Source organism: Rhinolophus ferrumequinum, chromosome 22, assembly GCF_004115265.2.
Source record: "Rhinolophus ferrumequinum isolate MPI-CBG mRhiFer1 chromosome 22, mRhiFer1_v1.p, whole genome shotgun sequence".
Lineage (NCBI taxonomy): Eukaryota > Metazoa > Chordata > Mammalia > Chiroptera > Rhinolophidae > Rhinolophus > Rhinolophus ferrumequinum.
The window spans coordinates 26,180,197-26,204,678 of record NC_046305.1 but is presented as its reverse complement, the minus strand read 5'-3'; the positions used below and the strand labels follow the sequence as shown (position 1 = coordinate 26,204,678).

At 48.4% G+C, this 24,482-nt stretch overlaps 1 protein-coding gene across 29 annotated transcripts in view; it reads left to right on the top strand.

Annotated features, from left to right (window-relative positions):
• The window catches only part of NFASC (neurofascin), a 181,568-nt gene that overhangs the window by 97,947 nt on the left and 59,139 nt on the right, over positions 1-24,482 (top strand). For 21 of the 29 annotated variants that reach the window (XR_004421659.1, XR_004421658.1, XM_033093332.1 and 18 more), the window contains 6 exons: positions 6,623-6,803; positions 15,162-15,179; positions 15,945-16,050; positions 17,639-17,835; positions 18,281-18,403; positions 20,902-21,072. Coding sequence is in view for 27 of the 29 variants with exons in the window: in XM_033093332.1 (XP_032949223.1) it covers positions 6,623-6,803; positions 15,162-15,179; positions 15,945-16,050; positions 17,639-17,835; positions 18,281-18,403; positions 20,902-21,072 (796 nt within the window). In the remaining 2 variants the exon portion in view is untranslated. The remainder of the gene's footprint in view (positions 1-6,622; positions 6,804-15,161; positions 15,180-15,944; positions 16,051-17,638; positions 17,836-18,280; positions 18,404-20,901; positions 21,073-24,482) is intronic. The other 8 variants (XM_033093330.1, XM_033093326.1, XM_033093344.1 and 5 more) reach the window with 1 other exon arrangement.

Here is a 24,482-nt window from a genome sequence, read left to right as displayed (position 1 = left end):
TCTGCTTTTTGCCACACCACCTCTGCACAGGTATTTCTCCGCCTGCCGTTTTTCTGAGCCTCTTTACAAAGTTAGCTCCCTCATGCCATTTAGGTCTTGGTCAAGTGTCACCTTCTCAAAGGCCTTCCTTGACCACTCACTTCCCTTTATCACATCACCCTATTGTGGTTTTTAAAAAATAGATTTAATTTTTTAGAGCACTCTTAGATTCACAGCAAAATTGAAAGGAAGGTAGGGATTTCCCGTGTCCTCCTGCACCCGCAACCACACATGCACAGCCATTATCAATATCCCCACCACAGTGGTGCATTTGTTACTGCTCATGAACCTGCGTTGACACGTCCTTATCACCCAGAGACATCGTTTACAACAGGGCTCACCCTTGGTGCTGTACATCCATAGGTTTGGACAAATACATAATGACATGTATCCATCATAGTATCATATAGAAGTTTCACTGCCCTAAAAATTTCCGTGCTCTGCCTATTCCTCCCTCCCCCAGCCCCTGGCAACCACTGCATTTTTTATTGTCTCCATAGTTTTGCCTTTTCCAGAATGTCATACAGTTAGAATCATACAGAATGTAGCCTTTTTAGATCACTTCTTTCACTTAGTAATATGCATTTAAGGTTCCTCCGTGTCTTTCCATGGCTTGATAACTCTTTTTAGTGCTGAATAATATTTCACTGTCTGGATGTACTACAGTTTGTTTATGTATTCACCTACTAAAGGACATTCTGGTTGCTTCCAGATTTCAGCAATTATGAATAAGGCTGTTGTAAACACCCATGTGTGGGTGGATTGTGTGTTCTTTGCACCTGTTGCTGCCTGGTTTTTTTTGTTCAACATTTATTTCCTGTCTTCCCCACTAGCACGTGAGCTCCATGACAGCAGAGACACCTCACTTGTCCCTGTGTGTGTTCTCTAGACCAGTGCCTGCTGCCAGGTCTGTTTAGTCAATGACTGGTATGCTGACTGCCACCCCAAAGTCCAAAGCGGGTTCTGCACCAGGGGACGTAGAGCGGCCAGATGAGCCATCTCAGCACCACCAGTCTTTTCTCCCTATCACTTCCGATGTGTTGTGACCACCAGAACCGCCTGCCTAGAATGGGGCTGTGGGAATGTGGGGAGCTCCCGACGGCAACAGCTCGCGGGAGCTGTGTGCCTCTCGTCCGTCTGCCAGGAAAGCTTGTAGAATCAATGCCAGAGGCTCCCCAATCTGGGGAAAGAAAGCAAACCAGGACCCAGAAAAAAGGAAAAACAGGCTGTGATTGTGGATGGCTAATTATTATTACGACTTGCTGCTGTTACTGGTAATGTCACGGAGGTAGCCAGGACGCTGAGTGAGCAGATCCCACTCAGTGGCAGCAGCTGGCATCTAGTAAGCCTTTTACTCTGCGCCCACGCTTTCCTAAGTGCTTTCCCTAGGACCTGTGAACTAAGTCATCACAGCAGTTCTCTGCAGTAGGTGCTGTATCATCCGTAGTGCTCAGGTGAGAAAGACAGAGCTCCAAAGCTTCAGTACTTGCCCGTGGTCCCCGCCTTGTAAGTAGGGAGCAGATGCAAACGCAGGCCATCTTGCGGCTCAGCCAAGCTTCTCAAGCTCAACTGAAAGGCAGTCCCCACCAGTGGTTGATCATCACCCAACTCACGTATGCTTTTCTGGGCTCCATCTCGGACATTTCGCATTCAAATCTCCCACAGGCTTGCAAATTTCAAGGCCTTGCATTCAGGGCGGTTGCCTAAGTGTGAGAAGCATCCCCATGTAGGATAACAGAGGCTCAATGGCATTCAAATTAAAAAAAATTTCTTTTTAATCTGCATTTAACCTGATTTGGTCCCTGCCTAGAAGTTTGAGGGTCCAGGGATCTGTGTATTAAAATCGTGCCCAGCTGATTCTGATCAGCATCCAGTTTCCTTCCTGTGTGGGCACATTGACAGCAGCACCCCTGGCCAAATGTCATTTGGATTCATTATGAAACAGTAAGCTCACTACTTCACATGGCAGAACGTTTCATGTTCATGACTCCATTCTCTCTCTCTCTCTCTCTCTCTCTCTCTCTCTCTCTCTCTCTCTCTCTCTCTCCTTTTCACACAAGAGGTTGGGGAGGGGACCTGAGATATATAAGAAGTGAATTAATCATATTCCCCACTTCATAGTACACCATCAGTCCACATAAGATTTCTCTTGGTTTTATTTACTTTTGTTTTTCCTCACTTCCCACAGCAATAGGGCTCCCTCTGATGTATTTTATATTCTTACACTCCACCTCTTACCTATTTGATTATATATAAAAGGATCCTTCAAACACAATGTGGGTAGTGTTTCATTGTTATGAATGGCATGGTAGGGTGGCTGTTTTTATTAGATGATTCTTCCCCAAATCTCAGGGGCGCTCCTGCCTCTCTGGAACTTCAACCCATTTGGTCCTAGTTTTGCCCTCGTTCCGCTCGTTGAGCTAAACAGAAAACTTACCCCCCCTCGTCCCGCATTCAAGACAGTCATCATGGCCCCTCTTCTGCAGCTTTGACCCGCCCTCTCACAGGAGATGGGATTTTTCTTATTCTTCCCAGGATGCTCCCTAGTCATATGGCCTTCCCCTTGAAGGGCTTTGTCCACTCCCACACACACTGGATGGTGTACTTGTCTATCCCTAGTGACACTCTCTTGTTGTTGGAAGGACCAGAAGAGGAACCTAGTGTTTATTATGTGGCCTGGCCATACAGCATACTAGTGCAAGAACTGAGATTTGATTGGAAGTGTGAATTTAATTTTTCTACGTTAGAACTCCCTACCCTTACCCCTTTCTCCCTAGTTATCAGGACGGGGGACCTGTAAGCCTTGGTAATGTGGGGGTACCTTCAGGCAGGGCATCACGGCCCTCACTCTGCGTTGGGTTCTTTGTGCACAGCACTAGAACCCCCCGTGCCCAGACAGCTCCCCTTCCTTTGACTTGAATGGAAATTTCCTCAAAATGTACAGGAAGGATTGGAAGCCATGTGCAGGACAGGTTGAGTGGACCTGCTTGGGAAGTTGAGGGTGCCCAGCTTCCCTCCTGTGGAATAACCCAGCCTCCTCGTCCTCTGCTGTTTTATCTTTATGAGCACATTTTAGAGACCAATGTTACATGTTTCTGTTATTGAGGTAAAATTCGCATATCATACAATTAACCGTTTTAAAGTGAACAATTTAGGAGCATTTGGTGTAGTCACAGTATGCAGCTGTCACCTCTCTCCGGTCCCAAACATTATCGTCACCCCAAAAGGAAACCTTGTCCTGTAAAGCAGCTACTCCCCGTTCCCCTCCGCCTCTGGTAAGCACCAGTCTGTGTTCTATCTCTATGGATTTACCTATTTTGGATATTTCGTATAAATGGGATCATTCATTCCATTTTGTGTCTGACTTCTCTGATGAGCATAATATTCTCAGTTTTCGTCTATATTGTAGCATGTATCAATCAGCATGTCATTCTTTTTGGTGGCTGAGTAATATTTCATGGTACATATGCACTGCAATTTGTTCACTCATTCTTCCCTGATGGATATTTGTGCTGTTTCCTCCTTTTGGCTAGTGTGAATGATGCTGCTCTGAACATGTGTGTACATGTCCTCATTTGAGAACCTGTTTTTAATTCTTTGGGGCATATACCTAAGCGTAGAAATACAGAGGGTCATATGGTAATTCCTATGTTTAATTTTTTTTTTGGGGGGGGAACTGCCAAAATATACATTTCCTGAAATAGCAGCTTTATTCTGGAACTTTCCTGCATATTGAGAGGCAGGGAAATCGGGTGGGAAAACTCTGGGCTAGATGTCGGGAGACGTGGGTTCTTTTCCTAGCTTTCCCACTAATCAGCCTTGTGACCTTGAGCAAATCACTTCCCTTTCCTGGGCTCTTGTTTCCTCATCTGAAAAGTAAGGGGATTGCAGAAAGCTAAATAATCCTTAAATTCTCTTCCTCTTTTAAGATTTTATTGGGGGAAAAAATGGGTTCCAGAGAGAATTGTCAAACAGCTAAATGTAATTATCTCTAGTTCTTTTTCTACTGTGTTTTTAAATTGTTTGTTAAAAACACTCCAAATAATTGGGCTATTTTCCTGCCAATGTGTTTCTAGTTAATGATTAGCTTCTGGCTTCCTTTTTCCATCAAGATTCCCAGAATAAGGTGTTCTTCTCTTTCCCATCACTCCAACTGCTGGGCGGCTCCTTAGCAAAACATGGCAGTCGTGGAGCCAGCACTGGAGGCGTGCCCACTGTCTTTTTTGAGGGAATGCCGAGCCTTCCCATTCAGCCGGTTCTCTCAGCACTAAGGTTTCAGCGAGGTAACCTGAGTCTGGTCGTTGGTGATGTAGGAGGCAGCAGACTTTCTGAGACAGTGTTAGGACCATGTTAAAGAGTTAGGAGGAAAAATCAAAGCCCTCCTGTGATCCCTTCTAGCCAGATGGTCCCTCCTCGGGAGATTTTCTGCTTTCTTAACCCTGGCAGTACCTGTGTAGGAAGGGAGGTTTTTTTCTCCCCCAGTTGGTAGCCATCACGGTGTGCTGCCCAGGTCCAAATCATGTGTTGTTCTATACCACCTGGTGGTTTTCTGGGGGAAACATGACGTTTAAAAATAACATGTGATCCAGGTGGTATATTTCATAAGTCAGTCATTCATTTGTTCATTTTTCATCCACCAATCACGTATTTTTGAATGCCTGCTATGTTTTAGGCACTATGTTAGAGTCTAGGAATAACCAAGACAAGGCACCTCCCTTTATAGAGCCTTCCTTTTTTATAGGGGATATAGAGTGGCTTTTGGAATGAATACAAAGTGACAAGTGCTATTATAATAGGGAGGCATAAATTATGTTCAGGAACACAGACACGTAAGTCATACTTGGAAAATCCTAATGAGGGCAGATTCAAAGAGTGTTCTAGACAGATGTTAATCTGTGCAGAAGTCAGCATGACAGAGTGTTGATGCACAGAGAGACCCGGTAGAAGCTCCAAATGGGCTGAACACAGAACACGGGAGGGTGATGAGAGAGGAGATCACAGAGGGGGCTGCATCTTGCAGGGCCTCTGAGCCGTGTCAAGGACTGTGGCTTTAACTTTCAGGCAGTAATGAGCCAGTGGGGGAATGGCATAGTATTTATATTTGCACTTTAGAAATAACCACTATGGTTATGGGTGGAGAATAAGTCAGAGGGGCAAGAGTAGAAGTGGGGAGATCACTTAGGAAGCTGTTGCAGTAACTGGCATGAACCGATGACGACCAAAATCAAGGTAGAAGCAATGGGAAGGGAGACAAGTGGATGAAGTCCAGAAATATGCCTGAGGTTGGGGACTGGTGTTGAGCCCAGCTTCCAGGAAAGAAACTGCTGCAGTCTGAGTCAATATCCTTAGCTTGGCCTGCATCCTGGCACTGGGGAGGTACCTCTTCCTCCAGGTCTTCAGAAGCATGACCTTGTCTGCCAGAAGCCCTGGAGCCCTGCTCCTCTCTCTACACCCTCAGTCAGTGTAGGTGGGAGATGGTGGGTATACCTGTGAGAACAGGCTTCAAGATGCTGACAAAACAGGAACAGGAAAACATTGTGTCCATTTTGATAGGTGGCTATTAGTCCCAGAAAGCTGGAAGAATTCTAGGGAAACCTCCTCCTGCCATCCTCTGGACTTGGCCCCATGGTGGAACAGCAAACTGGAACAATTTTTTAGACTCCATGTTTCTTAGAGCTCTTTGAGTGTCAGCTGTAGGCCATTCTTGTTCTTCTGTCTCAGGAGGAAGGGAAAAGGGCTCGTCTCTTAAGGATCCATTCCAGGCTCCTTGGACCACCATTTTTAATCCTTCCTCCTGTAGGCCCTGGAATGATTTCTTGTGTTTGAGGATGTAAACACTGGGCTGTCACAATGTCGCTCATTCTACCAACCCCTTAGAATCCCCTCCTGAGCCATCGTCTCAGCCCTGCCATTATCTCTAAAGGGACAGCATCAGGGACTGCACAAAGTATCTGCAGAAATCATTCATTTAAAAAAAAAAAACAAGTCCTTTGGGCAGCGAAGTTTCACCTGTCTAACTCCTGATCCCCAATGCTGCCTGCACCCGCTCCCTGGATCAAAGGACATCAGTGTGATCTTGTCGCTCTGCTCCTACCCCAAACACACACACCCAGATCCACTCAGCACATATGGTTCAGAGAAGCTGTGAGATCGATGTGTTTATTACTGGCCCAGTGTGTGGCCTCTTCTAAGTGCTGGGCCTGTGGACCAGTGTTTGTTCTCATGACTGTTCTGTGCAGAGTTGCCCTTCCTTCTAGAACACTGGTTCTTAACTGCGGGTGATTTTGTCCGCCAGGGAACAGCTGGCAATATCTTGAGACATTTTCGACTGGGGACAGAAGTGGGCTCTGCTGGCATCTAGTGGGTAGAAGCCAGGGATGCGGCTACGCATCCTAAAATACCCAGGACTGTTTCCCACACTAAAAATTGATGGCTCCCAAATGTCAATAGTGCAAAGTTAAGCAACCCTGTTTTAGAACATCAGTCTCTGACCAAGGGGACCCTTGCTTGCATCCTTTCGGCCCTGTAGGATTGCTAGGACAAGCCACGAGTTCAAGAATAACACTTGTATTTCTTTCCACAGCTGAACTCTGTCTGGGAGGCCAAGTTAGAGCGGCCGGAGGCAGCAAGACCCCGCTGGCCAGGGAGCAGGGAGCGGGGCCCAGTGCTAAGGATGGCCAGGCTGCAGCCACCACCCTGGGTCTACGCAGCCTTCCTCCTCTGCTTCCTTGGCCTTGGCCGGGCCATCGAGATTCCGATGGATCGTGAGTTTGCTCAGTCCTCTTTTATTTTCCTGATTTGGGGCAGCAGAGTTGGAGGGCAGGGGAGAGTTAAGACCAGCTTTCGAAGAAGGTTCAGGGAGGGGAAACAGTAGGTTCTAGATCAGAGCTGCATTTCCCAAAGAACAGAAACGACCATGCTCATGTTTGAGAATGTGAGATTGTGAGTCTGCAGCGCCGTGTCTCAGGGCTGGGGCTGAGTGATGCTTAGGCTGCCTGGGGCCTGCTGAGCAGGACTAGACATGGCAGAGTTTGGAAGTCTGAGTGTCCTCTGGTCTGATTTGCCCATCAAAATGGAATTTCCAGGGACCAAATGAGTGGACAGTTCTCATTTGTCTTTGTAATACCTGAGCTGGACCCTTCAGGCCCTCTTGGCTGAACTGATCAGGAGGACAGATGGCCTGGGGAAGGTTGGGAAGGGGATTATTTGACAAAAGACTGGCTACATGAGACATTAACATAGGGCCGCATTGTAATGCCGCTGTGGGAGAGCCAGGCACTGATTCCCGGCGTTTTCAACTCTCCCGTGGTAAAGTTGAAAAGTAAAATCGATGTCATTCTGTTTCCCATGGGAGGGGCAGTATTTGGCCATCAGAATCATAAAGTAAGGGGCTGATTTAAGAGCATGTCTCCAGCAGCCATGTCTGTGGTTACATTCATAACAGCCCACTGACTGGCAGCATTTAGAAGTGCATCGCTTTTGCCACATTCTGACACTTCTATCAGGACGTCTTACATCCAGTGCTAAGGTGGGAGCACACCACATCTGTCCCCTGTTTCCTGATTTCAGGAATAGATGGGACCCACATGATGCCAATGTTGACTTGTCTCCAGGTGACAGATGTCGAGGGAGGGAAAGGACAGTGATATAGCCTCCAAGTCATCCCCACTGAGTTTTCCAAAGCCAGACGCTGGGCCCTGGAGTTAGCAAAGCTTGGAGAAGAGCTGCAGGTGTCTCCTCCCCTCCCACCCCACTTCACCAATAATAGCTGCCCCAGAGGAGTGGGCACTTCTGGATGAGATAAGGCCAGGGTAAACTATAGGGTAAACCCAGAGCAAGATGGGCAAGGCCTCTGCTGACCTACCAGTAGCCCCAAGTGTGTGTGTGTGTGTGTGTGTGTGTGTGTGTGTGTGTGCCAGCACGCGCATGTACGTGCACATACACTCAGGGAGTGGAGACGGGAGTTGTAAAAGGAACTATTCCACGGAGACCATCTGCACTGCTGGCTCAAGGAGAATTTCTCATTAACAGTCCCAGGCAGACAGTCTAATGAGGAACATGATAAGGCCCTCTCTCTCTCGGGAGGAGGGAGGTGCAGAGGAAATTGGGTTATCCAGGAAGTGCTGAAGGCTCCTTTCTCTTCTGCTGCTTCTCCTCACTCGCGCACCTGCCACTTTGATCCCCGAGGCTGGTGGGTGAGGCGCTCCTGCAAGGTGAGCTCTAAGTGGATGGCTTTGACATCTGTGCTAGGAAATGGATTTCTAAAGTTGTACCAGGCAAGTGACTGAGCAGGCACTCTCCCAAGGCACCACCCGCGGAGCACGGAGCTTCAAGTGCCCCGACCTCCCCCCCCATCTCCCCTGAGGAAAGCCTGGAGGATCCACCCTTCCTGCGTCGTTGTGTTCATGGAAACCCCAGGTCCTTGCTTGGTCAGGGTCCCACAGCAAATGGGTGATGGAGTGGCTAGAAGAACCCAGGTCTCTTGATGACTCCCAATCTGGTGCCCCACACGCCCCACGGAGACCTCGGGTAAACCTTCCTCCTTTTAGTTCTTAGAACTCCCCGGAGTAGCAGCTGCGTGTGCCTGGCAGAGAGCTAAGTGCTTTACAGGCATTGTTTCCTGTGATTCTCACAGCTAATCCCCAAAGTAGGTATTGTCCTTAGCTGACAGGTTAGAAACTGAGGTGCAGACAAATAAAGTCATTTCTCCAGCTCACAAGTGGCAGGCCAGCATGTGACCACATCACTTCTCTGAATGAGGAGATGAGTCCTTCTGAGACACCATTCCAGTGCCCCTGGGTGTGATAGGACAAGAAACTCATGCTGTCCATACACCTCCCTGGTTGCTGCAGGCACAATGGTGATGGCTGTATCTCCAGAATGAGTCTACAAAAGCTGAACTCAAGACAAGAGAAAGGCAAGCTCTCCAGAAAGGGCCCAGGAAGAAGTCCTCTACAGCCTGGTTTCTCCCTCCTGCTGGGCCCATCCTTCCTTCTCACCCTGGGCTGAGACCCAGTGGAAGGGCTTGGGAAAGATCAGGCATCCCTTTTTTCCCCGGCTTCATTGAGATATTACTGACATAGAACATATGTAAGTTTAAGGTATACAACTTGATGATTTGCTACATGTGTATATTACAAAATGATTACCACAGTAGGGTTAGTTAACACATTCGTCCCCTCACATAATTACCTTTTTGTGTGTAAGGTCTACTTACACAGATAACTTGTAAGGTCTACTCTCTTAACAGCTTTCAAGTATAGTTGTTATAATATGGTACAGGCATAACTTGTTTTATTGTACTTCACTTTATTATACTTTACAGATACTATGTTTTTTACAAATTGAAGGTTTGTGGCAACCCTGCCTTGAGCAAGTCTATCAGTGCCTTTTTTCCAACAGCATTTGCTCACTTTGTGTCTCTGTGTCACATTTTGGTAATCTTTGCAAGATTTAAAAATTTTCCATTATCGTTATATTTGTTATAGTGATCTGTGATCAGTGATCTTTGATGTTACTATTGTAATTATTTTGGGGCTGCCACAAACCACGCCCATATAACACAGCAGACTTAATCTATAAATGGGTGTGTTCTGACTGCTCCACTGACTGGCTGTTCCTCATTTCTCTCCCTCTCCTCGGGGCCTCCCTGTTCCCTGAGACACAACAATAGTGAAATTAGCCCAATTGATAACCCTACATGACCTCTAAGTGTTCAAGTGAAAGGAAGAGTTGTACGTTTCTCACTTTAAATCAAAAGCTAGAAGTGATTAAGCTTAGCAAGGAAAGCACATCTAAAAGCAAGATAGGCTGAAAGCTAGGCCTCTTGTGCCAGTCAGTCAAGTTGTGAATGCAAAGGAAAAGTTCTTGAAGGAAATTAAAAGTTCTACTCCAGTGAACACACAAATGATAAGAAAGCAAAACGGCCTTATTGCCGATATTGGGAAAGTTTTAGTAGTCTGGATAGAAGATCAAACCAGCCACAGCATTCTCTTAAGTCAAAGCCTAATCCAGAGCAAGGCCCTAAGTCTCTTCGATTCTATGAAGGCTGAGAGGTGAGGAAGCTGTGGAAGAAAAGTTTGAAGCTAGCAGAGTTTGGCTCATGAGGTTAAGGAAAGAAGCTGTCTCCATAACATAAAAGTGCAGCAAATGCTGGTGTAGATGCTGCAGCAAGTTATCCACAAGATCCAGCTAAGATAACTAAAGAGGATGGCTGCACTAAACAAAGGGTTTTCAATGTAGGCAAATCAGCCTTGTATTGGAAGAAGATGCCATCTAGGAGTTTTATAGTTCGAGAGGAGTAGTCAATGCCTGGCTTCAAAGCTTCAAAGGACAGGCTGACTCTCTTGTTAGGAGCTAATGCAGCTGGTGACTTTAAGTTGGAGCCAATGTGCATTTGCCATCTGAAAATCACAGGGCCTTTAAGAATTATGCTAAATCTTCTCTGCCTGTGGTCTATAAATGGAACAACAAAGCTGGATGACAGCACATCTTTTTACATCATGGTTTACTAAATATTTTAAGTCCACTGTTGAAACCTACTGCTCAGGAAAAAAAGATTCCTTTCAAAATATTACTGCTCATTGACAATGCACCTACTCACCCAAGAACTCTGATGGAGGAGTACAACAAAATTAATGTTGTTTTCATGCCTGCTAACACAACATCCATTCGGCAGCCCATGGACCAAGGAGTAATTTTGACTTTCAAGTGTTATTATTTAAGAAATACATTTTGTAAGACGAGAGCTGGCATAGATAGTGATACTCTGAAAACCTCCTGGAAAGGATTCACCATTATAGATGCCATTAAGAATATTTGTGGGAGGCTGGTGGGCTCAGTAGTTAGAGCGCAGTGCTCATAACACCAGGTTACCGGTTCGATTCCCACATGGGCCAGTGAGAAATAACTGGCTTGAGCTTGGAGCTGAGCCACCGGTAGGTGGCCAGTTGGCTCAGTAGTTCGAGCGCAGTGCTCATAGCACCAAGGTCACTGGTTCGATTCCCACATGGGCCAGTGAGCTGCGCCCTCCATAACTAGATTGAAAAAAAAAAGAACATTTGTGATCCATGGGAAGAAGTCAAAATATCAGCATTAGCAGGAGTTTGGAAGAAGTCGATTCCAACCCTCATGGATGACTTTAAGGCGTTCAAGACCTCAGTGGAGTTTGCAACTGCAGATGTGAAAATAGCAAGAGAAATCGAATTAGAAATGGAACCTGAAGATGTAACTGAATTGCTGCAGTCTTATGATAAAATTTTAATGGATAAGGAGTTGCTTCTTATGGGTGAGCAAAGGAAGTGGTTTCTCGGGATGGAATCTACTCCTGGTGACGATGCTGTGAAAATTGTTGAAATGACAACAAAGGAATTAGAATATTATATAAACTTAGTATTAAAGCAGTGGCAGGATTTGAGAGGATTAAATTACAATGTTTGAAAAAAAGTTCTGTGGATAAAGTGCTACCAAACAGCATCGCATGCTACAGAGAAATCGTTGGTGGAGGGAGAGTCAATCGATGTGGCAAAGTTCATTTATGTCCTATTTTAAGAAGTTGCCACAGCCTCCCATCATCCCAACCACCACCCTGATCCGGCAACAGCTATCAACATCAAGGCGAGACCCTCCACCAGCAAAAAAGTACTTGCTTTATTGCAATATTGTCTTTATAGTGGTGGTCTGGACCCAAACCTGCACTATCTCTGCAGTTTGCCTTCCTGTTAATTATAGCTGCCATGCTGTAAATTAGATCCCCAGAACTTACCTATCTTATAGCTGGAAATGTGTATCTTCTGAGCAACGTTTCCCAACCCCCAACCACCATTCTACTTGCTTTCTTTGAGTTTGGCTTTTTCAGATTCCACTATAAGTGAGATCATACCGTATTTGTCTTTCTCTGACTTATTTCACTTAGCATAATGCCCTCAAGGTCTATTCATGTTGTCGCAAAAGGCAGGAGAGATATCTGTACCCCCACATGCAGCGCCACATTATTCACAATAGCCAAGACATGGGAACAAGCTAAGATCAGGTACTCGTGTTAACTTTCCCTGTGTGTTGGCTGGGGGGGTGGGGGTGGGGGTGGGGGTGGAGGCTCAGGCCAGAGGCTGCCCTGCCATTGTGCCCTTCTTTTTACTTGCCCCCTCAGGGGGCGTCATCTATGTCTTGAGGATGGGGCATTGCTTCTGCTCTGGGGAGTTTAAGTGCAGCAGCCTTCCTGGAACAGAGCCCTGGGCTGCTACACAATCCCTCATTGAGGCGCCCAGCCTCTGGCCCCCACCAGTCTGCCAGCTGAGTCACATGCATCCACTTCCCCCTCATCAGCCCCAAGGAGAACAGCATGACCTTTGAAGAAAGCAAAGGGTCACCTCATCAACCAGAGAGGTTTGCCAAAAAGTGAGTCTGCTGGCAACTGGTCCCTCTCTCCCCCTCCCCACATCAAGAGACTCAGCATTTTTCTCCTAGGAACTCACAGAGTTGGACAATGGTGTGGGAGAAACACTTCCTCCTCACCATCATCCCAAATAGTGCTGCAGGATGACCGCCACAACACACACACACACACACACACACACACACACACACACACACTCTCACTCCATCCTCTGAGGAATGAGTGCCAGAGGGCACAGATATCAGAGCCAGGGAAAGAAAAGAGGTGCGTGAATAAAAAACACTGGGCGGCATCTGCCTTACCACCTGCAGAGCCCTTTAGAAAAGTTTCCTTCCCCTTGGAAGCCCAAAGAGCAAATGTATTCTCCACTCTACATTATCATCCAGCAAGTTACATAGAAGGAGAGAAAGGCAGGTGGTATGACACGGAGTGGGGCGTGGAGGGTCACAGACTAGATGGGTCACCTTGTCCCTCGGCAGGAGATCCCCACTGTCTTCTCCCAGTGTCAGCTTGTCTTCTGGGTTGATTGTGTCCCTCTAATAAATTCCTCTGTAGCATAATAGTGGCTGCAGATGTCATTTACCTCATTAGGCAAGTAGATTCTCAGTAGGCCCCTGGCCTGATTTCAGTGTGGGGCTAGGATAGTATCCAGCCAGCTGTAGCTGCTCAGAGTTGCCACTCCCCCAAGTTCTCCCCTCTTACTCACTTTTGTCCAAAATGTCAAGGACAACAGAGTGCTGAGGCCCTACCTAGCCAATTAACCTCTCTGGCCAAGGATGGATTTGTAAAAAGACCTTTGGACCAGGCAGCAGAAGAGCTGGTTCTCATTCCAGTTCTACCACAGACTTCCTATGTGACCTTGACCAAGTGACATCCCTTCTTTGGATTTCAGGTGCCCTGGACAATGTCTAGGGCTCTTTCCATCAAACCGGCTTTGATTCTGCATAAGAGGCTTGAAGCCCATGTGGGCAAAGTAGAGACTTTGTCAGGCTTCCCATTGAGGGCAAGGCCAGAGACCTCGGCTGTATGTGAGGACCCGGGAGACACCAACTATCTCCTGAGATGAAAAACCAGGGATGTAGGCTGTAGTCAAAAGCAGTGGGTCAAGTTGACACTTGAAGAAGCCCTGCTTCTCCTGAAAGTGGCCCCTTTTCCCCACCTCCCCCATCCCCCTGTAGCAGAATGTACCATCTAAAACCAACCACACTGCTTTCAGTCTTTCCAGAAAATCATATATGGGTGAAGGTGCTATAGTGGGGAGCTCCACAGAGCATGTGTTCAGAAACCATAGATTTCTGCTTTGCCCCTAGACGTTTCATTCCTTTTTGTTTCCTGCCAAGGGCACCAGGCAAGTGGTAAAGCAGACAAAATTTCTGTACCCCAGCAGGCTTTATAGAAAGAATTATTTTGAACCTTTTTGTGGGTCTTACTCTTAAGATTTTTTCACTTACTGACAGCGTGTATAGTAGGACACTCATTCCTGCCACCGTCCACCTCCCCTCTGTCTTCTCTCTTCTGTGATTCTTCCCACATCATTTGGCCCTGTCTTAACTCTGCCTTCTCCAGACTGCCCCCCTCTCATCCCCTAAACTCCTCTCCCACATCTCACTATGGTCAAGTCAGAAAGCTTCCAAGTCACCATGGCTCACCAGCAGCCTCTTCTTCCCCAGGAAGCACTCGCTCTGAAAAAGTCGTCCCGCATCACCAGCACAGTATCTGACGCCTGCATCAGCATGAAATAGGGATGACATATTGTTTTCTGATATGACCATAAGGAAAAGACCTCTTTAAAAGTTATGGCAACACGTGTTCTCAACCACTACCTCCTCCCCACAAAGCACATACCATCTAAAACCTTGTATTCAAAGCGTGGTCCACAGACCGCCAGCATCCACATCACCTGGCTGCGTGTCAGAAATGCAGTATCTACTGAATCAGAACCTGCATTTTAACCAGACCCTCCAGGTGATTCCTATGTTTGTCAAAGTTTGAGAAGCACACTCACCTGTACATGGGCACGTGCACATCTCAGTACAGGCTGGGAAGGTGTGTCCCATCTGCCCTATTACCCCATTTGTAAAAAGCATGGAAAAGAGCGGTGGGCTCTGCTTCATCCTGCAGTTCAGCAGCGGAATTTCCGTGCAGCAGTGTTCTTCTGCCATGAGCGGGACTATGAAAATCCATCTGTCCCTAGAGTTTTAGAAAGGTGAAGATGGTGACCTTTCATGTGTGAGAGAGAAGAAGGGGCACTGGGAGACCTGTGGACCTTGCTCGGACCTTGGGGCTTTGTCCTGTACCAGTGGTTCAGATCCACCCATTTCCAGCCTCACCCTGGTACCCTTGGCCAAGGAGCATCTAGAAGTGACAGGTGGCATCTTCAGAGTCCAGCCTCTTCTGAGCAGCATTGCCACTTTGTTTGGACTTACCTGGTAATGTCTTTATTTGGTCAGAAGTTGCTCTTTCTGCTCCACTACGTGGTTTGGTCTCCTGGGAGAGACGTTGCCTTCTCCATGAAGCACTCGCTGGGTCCATCTGCACTCCAGCTTGGCTCTTCCACCGACCCCTGCAGCTGGGAGGAGGACAGAGCCCCTGCACAGTGCCCTCCCCTAGCCCTCCTCGCCCCTCTCCCTGCATGCTGCGGTGTGAGGACACCTGGGCTATTGGTCGTGTGTGATAACTTACTGTCTTCTTTTCTCCTCTCGCAATGCTAACCCATCGGAACTAACAGCAAGCATTCAAAATGAGCGTAAGTCCCGGTCGCCTCTCCGCACTTGTACCTCTGGGAGGTAGGAGGGCAGGAAGGAGGGGTGAGAAAGGGCCAGGTGAGGGCACACAGGAGGATTCTTGGCCTCTCCACCCTGCCTGCTGGAGTTTCTTGACACTAGCGCCCTATAGTGAGGTACCTTACTTACCTCACAGGAAGGAAAGAGGCTCAGCCTATAGCTATACAGGCAAAGGGGCAGGTGGGTAAGAATTACCACTCAGGTGGCTGGCACGGGAGCCTTGGGGAGAACTTGACCTCAGGACCGAGAGGAAGGAGCTACTCTTTGACCTGCAGATGAGTCCCTGGGAAGTTCTCTGGGATCTAAAGCCTCTTTCAGCTCCTTCCTCACCAGTTTGGCCACCTGTTGACCTTCCAGGACTCGGAACTATCACAGCTCTTTAGTTCCAAAAATCTAAACTGCTTTTTGTTCCTTTATTCATTCTGCAAACATTTATCAAGAATATTGTGCCTGAGGCATTATCCTAAGCATTGGACATAGAATGGGTCAAACAGAAGCCGGGCCTTCAGTTTCTCATGGGGATACTGTGAGATCTTAAAGGGATTCTTCACATGCTTGGTCTGTGACATGCACCCCCTTTCCTGCAGTCTAGAATAGGACACTATCCACCGCCTGCTTGCCTGATTGTCTGTGTGGCTCCCGAAGCTCTTAAAAATCATCTGTTCCCTAAGCCAGGCACCGGGGCAGGTCCCTGCAGCCCTGACCACCTACTGTTTGCCCTGTTGCAGTGTCCCAGCCCCCGACCATCACCAAGCAGTCAGTGAAGGACCATATCGTGGATCCTCGAGATAACATCTTGATTGAGTGTGAAGCGAAGGGGAACCCTGCCCCCAGGTGAGTGCAGTGGTAGGGAAATCCAAGCTGGGTTGATGGACAGAAAGGGGCCTGCAAAGAGGGCATTTAAACCCCCCCTGATGATGGTTGCAGCAGCTGAGAAATTAAATTTATCCATTTCAAAAATCTTCATTAAGCCCCCACTAGGTACAAAGTACAACTTGGATAACTAGGAAATTTAGCTCATGAGGAAACGGGGAGCCAGAAAACTTAAGTGGCTTAAGGTCACACTGAAAAGTCAGGACTAGATATAAAGTTTCCTGACTTTCAAAATAACATTCTTTCCACTGCCTCATGTTCTCGTCATCCCCCTCATGCTTAGTTTATGGGAAGTCCCTCTCCCTAGCTAACTTGAGTCTTTCATCTGAGCTTGTCTTTGCTTGTTTCTGTTCACTCAGCATCACATGAGGTGTCAGTCTAGACAAGTTGAAAGCCTGCTGTGTGCCAAGCTCTGTGTTAGAATTGTTCCTCACACTGTCTTGTTCAACGACCTCACTGCCCTTCGGGGAAGGACCTATGTCCTTGTGAAGTGAAAGTGAAATGGAAGCACAGAGATATTAAGTACCTTTTCCAAGGTCACTCAGCTTGAGTGGCAAAGCCTAGATTTAAACCCAGGCCTCTGACTCCCCAGGCCAGGTTTGTTTATACTGAATGTCAGGCATTGGTGATGTGCAGATGGTACGCTATGCGACCCTCATCTTTAAAGCACCTTCCAGGCTGGAGCTTTCAGGAGCCTTATGCCAGATTCAGATCCAGATGTGACAGAACACTCACATGGTGGGGGGTGTTTCAGCAGGAGAAATGAGGCCAGGCAGAGCCTCAGGTGTGTGGCAGCCTTCTTCTGCCCCCGGTCCCCAGGTTTGCATGAGCTGGTATAACTCAGAGCTGTGAGCCTGGAACAAGCAAAGCCTCCCTCACCCATGGTAGGAGAAGCAGGAATCACCCTGAAGGGTCAGGCAGGGTGTGACCTTGCAAGGTGACCTTGCTTCTGAGGGCTCAGTTTTATGAATGCTGCTTTTTCCTTCAAAGCTGCCTCTCCTGGGCTATAATGTGTGGCCACTGCCTTCCAGTCCCCTCCCACTGAGAAGGGGTACAGATAACCTGAATCGTTTTGCTCTGGCTTTAGAGTCCATGATCAAATAAGGAGGCAGGAGAAGCAGAGCCAGGTCCCTGATGCATGTGGGTCAGGTGAAATGTGAATTTGGGTTTGCATTCCTAGTTGGAGGTTGGCAGTGCCCTGGCATGGAAGCAGCAGCTGACTCCAGATTTAAAATAATCAAAATCACTGCCTACTCCTCCAAAGAACATAATCCTCAGGGGCTACCTGGGTATATACACTTAGAGCCATGACTGCCAGCCTTGGCTACCATCAGGGACCTGCCCCCGGAGATTCACCTGGGTGGAACTGGGGGCGCTGCATTTTATCAGGCTTCTTGGGTAGTTCTGCCACTCAGCCAGGGCTGGGACCCACTGGCATGGAGATGTGGTTTGGGGACTGAGTCAAGGACTAGGGCCCTAAGATTCTCAGCTGGAGCCCGGAACCCACCCTGTTACTCTGTTGCTCCTGTCCACCCCCAATTTTCCACAGCTTCCACTGGACTCGCAACAGCAGGTTCTTCAATGTCGCCAAGGACCCCCGGGTGTCAATGAGGAGGAGGTCTGGGACCCTGGTGATTGACTTCCGCAGTGGCGGGCGGCCAGAGGAGTATGAGGGGGAATACCAGTGCTTTGCTCGCAACAAATTTGGCACGGCCCTGTCCAATAGGATCCGCCTGCAGGTGTCCAGTGAGTAGCGTGGGGCAGGGCTGAGATACATTCCTTTGTACATGGAGGGGAAGGTATGGACGGTCAGTGCAGAAGGGCCTCCCCGGCCTCTGGCCTGTTGGTGCTCTGGAGCCCTGCATGGCCTGCTTGCTTTTCTGCCTCTGAGCTGGGACACACCTCCCCAGCTCAAAAAGATTCCTTGGAAAGGAAGTTCCAAACCAGAGTCTTGACCAGCTTCACTGGCCAGTCTGGGCACAGGAGGAAGGGAAGGAGAGGAACCTTTGAAGATGTGCGTCCGCTCAAAGGGCGTCTCTCACCTCCTTTGGAGGCTGGGCCCTGTCCCTCTCTCCTGCCCCCCTCATTCTCCAGCTCCCCTTCCCCTCCTCAAATTCCTCCCTCTAACCCCGCACCTTGCCCCAGCTCAAGTCATCACCGTCATTTCATCCTCTTCTCTGTTTCTCCCCAGAATCTCCACTGTGGCCGAAGGAAAGTCTAGACCCCGTGGTGGTTCAAGAAGGCGCTCCCTTGACACTCCAGTGCAACCCCCCGCCCGGACTTCCGTCCCCGGTCATCTTCTGGATGAGCAGCTGTAAGTCTTAGGGGCCTGGTGTTCTATGCCTATTTTAACCTTAGGGAGTGGGGTGGGTGTGTTAATGGGAGGCACTTGCCTAAGGCGAGAAGACCTTGACTTGTGAGAAGCAGATCTGGACACATGGCTGAGAACATAGGCTCTGTAGAGAGAGGTTGCTGGAGCTCATTTCCTAAAATCGCTGTTATTAGCTGTGTGATCTTGAGCAAAGTGCTTAACATCTCTGGGCCTGTTTCCTCCTCTAGAAAAATAGGGCTGATAATTGTCCTTATTTAATAGATTTATTGTAGGGATAAATAAGTCAATACATCTAAAGTGCTTGTAACAGGGCCAGACACACAGTAAGTACTCAGTAATATCTGTGATGATGAAGAGCAGGAGAAAAGAGAATAAGGAAGAAGAGGAGAAACTGTGTTTTTCAATAGACCAATTGAAGGTGGGTTGACAGCAAGCCTCCTCTTTCAGTCCTTGGTTGGTCTGGATTCACTCTTCTTATAGGACAGCATGGGGGGCTGTGGGAATGAAACTTTTGATAAATGATTGATGGGGAGGTAGGATGTTTGGAGCAGGGGCTAGAGTGTCATCATCTGGAGCTTCACCTGGCTCAGTTTTAGAATGAGTCTCATTTACCACTCTGGACCTCAGTTACTAAAGGTAGCAAGGATGAGGGGAGCATTATGAAGGTGAATAGAGGACTGCTATCCATCTGTGTATCTTCCTGGCTTTCCTTCCTCCCTCCACTTCTGCCTTCCCTTCCCCCTCCTTCCATAGACGCATCCATCTGTCATCAATCTATAGATTATAGATCTCGTGCCTGCCTGCCTTTCATCCATCATTCTATCCATTCCTGAATTCTTACCAGCCTACTTCCGAAAGAGGCTGCCTTGTCAGTGATGCAGCATGTGAGGTGTTTTGCAGAGTGCAGGGGGCTTTGTGCCCAGTTGTCCCTCTCTTCCTTCATTACAGAGCACATCTGTGGGGAAGGCTGCCTGGCCACAGGCTGGGGTGTGGGTTTTTAGCTAACAATTCAGACCCTCCTCTCTGAATCACACTTCATCACACTTGAATGACCTGCATCACACTTGTCACCGGCTGTGTCCATCCTACATCCTGAGCAGACCTTGTGACCCCCCTCCTCTTTCCATCCTCACTGACATCTCCCTAGCACAGGCCACCATGAGCATTTCCCTGGGTTGAAATAATTATCCATAACTGGCCTCCCTGGTCTTTCTAAAAACATAATGTGACAGTTTAACTCATACGCTCAAAGCCCTCCATTGGCTCCTTCATCATCGCAGACAAAGTCTGGACTCCTTTCCTTGGCACACCGTTCCCTTCCTGATCTGGTCCCCTCTGCCTCTCCAGTCCTTCCCCCGTTCTCCCCGACCCCCCCAACTCCCTACTCAGGCACTGTCGCCTTTAGCATACTGTTCCTGCTGCTTAGAACCCTCTTAGCTCCTTTCTCTTCTGCCTGGTAAATGTCACGCAGCCTTCAAGCCACACTCAAGGCCTGTAGAATGGACTGGCTGCTCCTCAGTTCATCCCCTTCTTACCTGGGCTTCCCACTCACCACAACGCGCTGCAATTATTGATTTATCCACTGTCTCTTCTAGACTGCAGACTGTTTGAGGGCAGGGTTCTGTCTTACTCCTCTCTCTTCCACCAGTACCTAGCATAGTACCTGCACATAGTAGGCCTGCAGGAAATCTTTGAGAAATGATTTCAACAACTGACCAGCCCATCTTTGGAAAGTTGACATCATTAACTTTGTGCTTTAAGAAATGGTGACTTAGAAAACACTCGGGGATAGGAAGGAGTTCGCTATGAGTAGTCAACCCAGAAGTATACTTTTACAAACCAAATAGCCGGGAAAGCTGGCCATTTGAGTTTACATAAAATACAGTGCTTGAAAAAATATAGATAATGCATTCGGCATTCTCAGCCATTCCTATGATCTCATTAATTCTAAAAAGTACACATTTTTATTTTTCGCATCTCTAAAATTGGAAGGCATCCTAAAATGGATGGTATGCATCATCGATTGGAGTGCATCTTAAAATTATAACTGGTAATGATTTTTTCTTTCTGGGGGGTAGGGATTAGAAAATAAAACAGGTGATTTTGACTCTTGATTTGGGAGCATCTGAAGGATCTTGCCCCCTCCCTCTGGCCTCGGGGCCAGTCAGATCTTTTGTGGCATGAACAGGAGATAGAAAAATAGGGTCATAGAGCATGGGCGTGATGAGCAGGCTGGTCTGAATCTAAATCCTACTCTCCCCTCATTGCTTTTGCAACCAGAAGAGTTAAGTCCTCTGCTTTCTTATCTGTAAAATGGGAATAAGCCCCACTTCAGAGTTAGAGTGAAATAGACCAAATAATGTGGAACTCCTGTCCCCACCAGGCCCTCTCTCTGTAGGTGGTCACTCACCAGAAACTTCGTGATAATTATTACTGTTATCATTCTGCTAACCTCCCACTGTACCTCTGCTTCCTTCTAGCCATGGAACCCATCACCCAGAATAAGCGGGTCTCCCAGGGCCATAACGGAGACCTATATTTCTCTAACGTGATGGTGCAGGACATGCAGACCGACTACAGCTGCAACGCCCGCTTCCACTTTACCCACACCATCCAGCAGAAGAACCCGTTCACCCTCAAGGTCCTCACCAGTAAGTTTAGGCCCCTGCCTGGGGCTGGGGGTTGGGGGCGGCAGCCCACCTAGCCTGAGCAGCCCCTGGTGCTGAGTCTGGGGAGAGCCTCGTCCGAGGCTGACCTAGAAATCCTTCCAGCTCATTGTGCCTGAGCTACTTTAACTTCCGTAAACCACAGCTCCTTCTTCTTTGCCTTGAGTTGAACTTAGCCATACTCTAACCCAGTGCTTCTGAGACTTCGGTGGGAATCAGAATCACCTGGGGAACTTGGCACCATCCTGAGGCCCAGCGCGATCCCACCGCTTTTTCTTCATTAGCTCCTGGGGGGTTTGGACATGCAGAGGCTTCTCTGGAATTTGAGAAGCCCTCCTTTAATGGTCATCCGGTATCCCTCTGCTAGTATACTCAGCTTAATTACTTCTTTTACTTCTAGTCATTGTTCGGTTATCTTTATTTCTAGAGTAAATCCACAGAATGGAATATTCAAATTAGTAGGTACACCTACATGAATTGTATTTGATTCTGTGATACGCGTATGTGCTGGACCATAGGGAATCGCTGTGTTTGCAAGTTGCAGGTCTGTATTTAGTTTTGTTTTTGTTTTTATTCCCTGATTTTGTTTAACTGGTACCAAAGCCAGTCAGCATTTCCTGCCCCATTATAGTGTTGGTGGCCTTCCATAGAGGAGAGAGAGAAGCCAGTCAGTTCAGAGACACACTTCTTGCCAGGGAACCGCTGGCTGGGAGTTTTGGCTGCAGAGTCCTCAGCCTGCTCAGGACATTGAAAGTGGCTGTGTTGGTTTACTCCATGGATTTATAAGTGCCTTCCGTAGAAGAACCCCCCTCCCCAGAGACCATAATCTGTCTGCCTCAGCTGTGAATGATGTTTTCAATACTGTGGAAAGTGGCAATTGTGGAAGAGGCCAGGCAGGGGTCACCACTTGGGCGTTGGCAGCTTCCACAAGTCGGAGAAAAGAGGTTGAACCCTGGCTGCTTGGAACCCACATGCAAGTGGTTGACGACGCCTCCTTGGAGGATGTGGGAGGCCGGGGGGAGGCTTGGATGAACTCCTCACTCAGGACAAGTGGGGGCCTGACCCCCTAATGCCCTCTTCTTTCCTCATCAGTCCCTGCGCATAGTGGAAACAGGCAGTGCTGAGAGTCAGCCCAGCTCCACACTCTGTTTCCACCAGGGCATCGAGTTGCATCCACAAGAAGCAGTTTCTTTTCTGTTCCCCTTTCCCTGCTGTGGGTACTTTTTTTCCTTTCTCTTTTTTTCTTCCCTTTTCCACTTCCTTCCCCTCCCTCTTTCTTTCCCCCACTCTCGTCTTCTCCCTCTGAGCCCATTTTACCCACCTCTAATCCTCCCTCTCTCTCCTGCCTTTGCAGGTCCCCACACACTGTTTTGAGCTACCCGTAATTTAATAGCCAACAGGATGGCCAGAAACCCAGGGACAAGGCTTGGCAGGGTCACCCAGCTTCGGTCTGCTTGCTGCCCCCTGCCTGGCTTTCTTATTCCAGACCCTAGCCCAGACAGGAGCCCTGAAGAAGAAAGTTGGGTTGTCTGAAGTGTCTCCTAGTACAAGGCAGGGGTGACTGCCTGCCAGCTGGCCAAGCTGGGAAGGACAGTGTGGTCTGCCCAGGACCTCAGAGTGGCCTCCACAGCAGGACAAGGCTGGCAGCACTGGGCAGTGGGAGGGGCAGGAATGTCATGAGCCAGATGCTCACTGAGCTGATCCCGGGATGGTCTGCAGTGCCATCACCTGGATCCCTTTCTCCCTGCCCAGGAGATGCTTGAAGGCAGCCTGCCATTTGGGGACTGAGGCAGGTGACGGTCTGCGGTCCTGGGCAGAGGCCCCCACTGTCACACAGGGTAGAGGCAGGGAGATGGACGTAGTAAAGAGCCTTTCTCTGTGTAATTAAGCAGTTAGAGATTTCAACCACATTTAGAGGTTGGACTTTCCAGAAATATCCTTTTCTCTGAGGTAAGGGATGTTTGTTACTGCTCCGTTTCTGGGTCCCCTACTCCACTGAAAACTCTCAAGTGCTGAAAATCCCCCAGGTGCTGGGAACAGAACCCTGTCAGCTTCCTGGGGTCTCCCAGGGGCAGCTGTGGCCAGAACAAGTTCTGGGCATCCACACCAGCCCAGATTTGGGTAGAGTTGCTTAAAATAGCATAGTGGAGCTCTCTCTGCTTCCTGCCTGGAAAGGACACAGGCTTTTTCTTGTACCTTTTGAACCAGGTCTGGGGGTGGGTGGCAAAACAGCCCATTGGGACGGCTTCAGAGACTGTTCTCACCAGGGGTTTCTGTCACAGTTTGCTCATGGGGGAAGAAATAAATCTCATCCCAGCCGATTTTGCAACAAAGGAAGGGGAGAGAGATGTGCAATACAAAATACGGGGCGACCTGAAATCACTTTTAAATTTGTTCTGGGAGGTAGTGAGAGACACACAGGCTAACAAAGACGCGCCTGTCCCTTTGCCCACATCAGGATGGGTTCCAGCGCGTCCTGGTGCCTCTGCCACACGAGAGGCAGTGGCGGTGAGGGAGGAGGGTTCTCTGTGAGGCAGACAGTGAACGCTAACCCTGCTTCCTTCTAATGTCCACTGTCTAAGTGATGCTCTTAGAGAAGCCAGAGGTCTCCCTGAAGTTCTCAGATGTGCTCCAGAATCCACAAACTGGGGTCCAGAACGAACTTGGGTCACTTCTCTGGAAAGAGATAGGTTCTATTTCACCTGGTGGCGTGGGAGCATGAAACAAGGCCCTGTCATCTGTGCGTGTCCCTAGGAGAGGAAGGTGACCTGAATCCAGCACTTTGCCACTCTGCCTCTTCATTGCCTTGCAGGTCAGTTCCCACCCTTAGCTCCAGATAAACCCAAGCTGACTTCCCAAACACAGGCGAGGTCTTTTATCACAAACGCCATCTGGAGGGGAAAGTTCTGAACGCTGCAAATCTCCCTACGGAGTGTTAGGCAGATTTGGGATGCAGCGCGATGCAGCCTCAGACAAGCGCTTCATGGCCTCCACCATCAGCTGTAACAGGATTTGAGCTGTCTTCAAATATGCAAATGCTCTGGCACAGCACCTCTCTTCTCTCAGGCAGTTGGACGTGTCCTGGGCTTCTCAGGGCTGTCTGCTTGGCTTCCAGTCAGCTGTTCCCCCCCCCACTTTCTGTGGGTACTGTCAAAACTTGAACCCAGCTGGAAGTGGACGGTAGTAGAAAAGTGAAATGTTGGCATGATTATGTGCCCTGTTTCAAAATGTCTTTCTCTCTGTGGGTTAAATGCCCTGGGGTTTTCATTACCTCATGTTGGAACCGAGACCACACCGCTGGTCTTGCTCCTAAGGTAATATCTTTACCCCAAGACAGTCCAGAGCGTTCTGAATCTCCAGCTTAGTCAGCAGGCCTTTCTCAGTCCTAAGTGTGG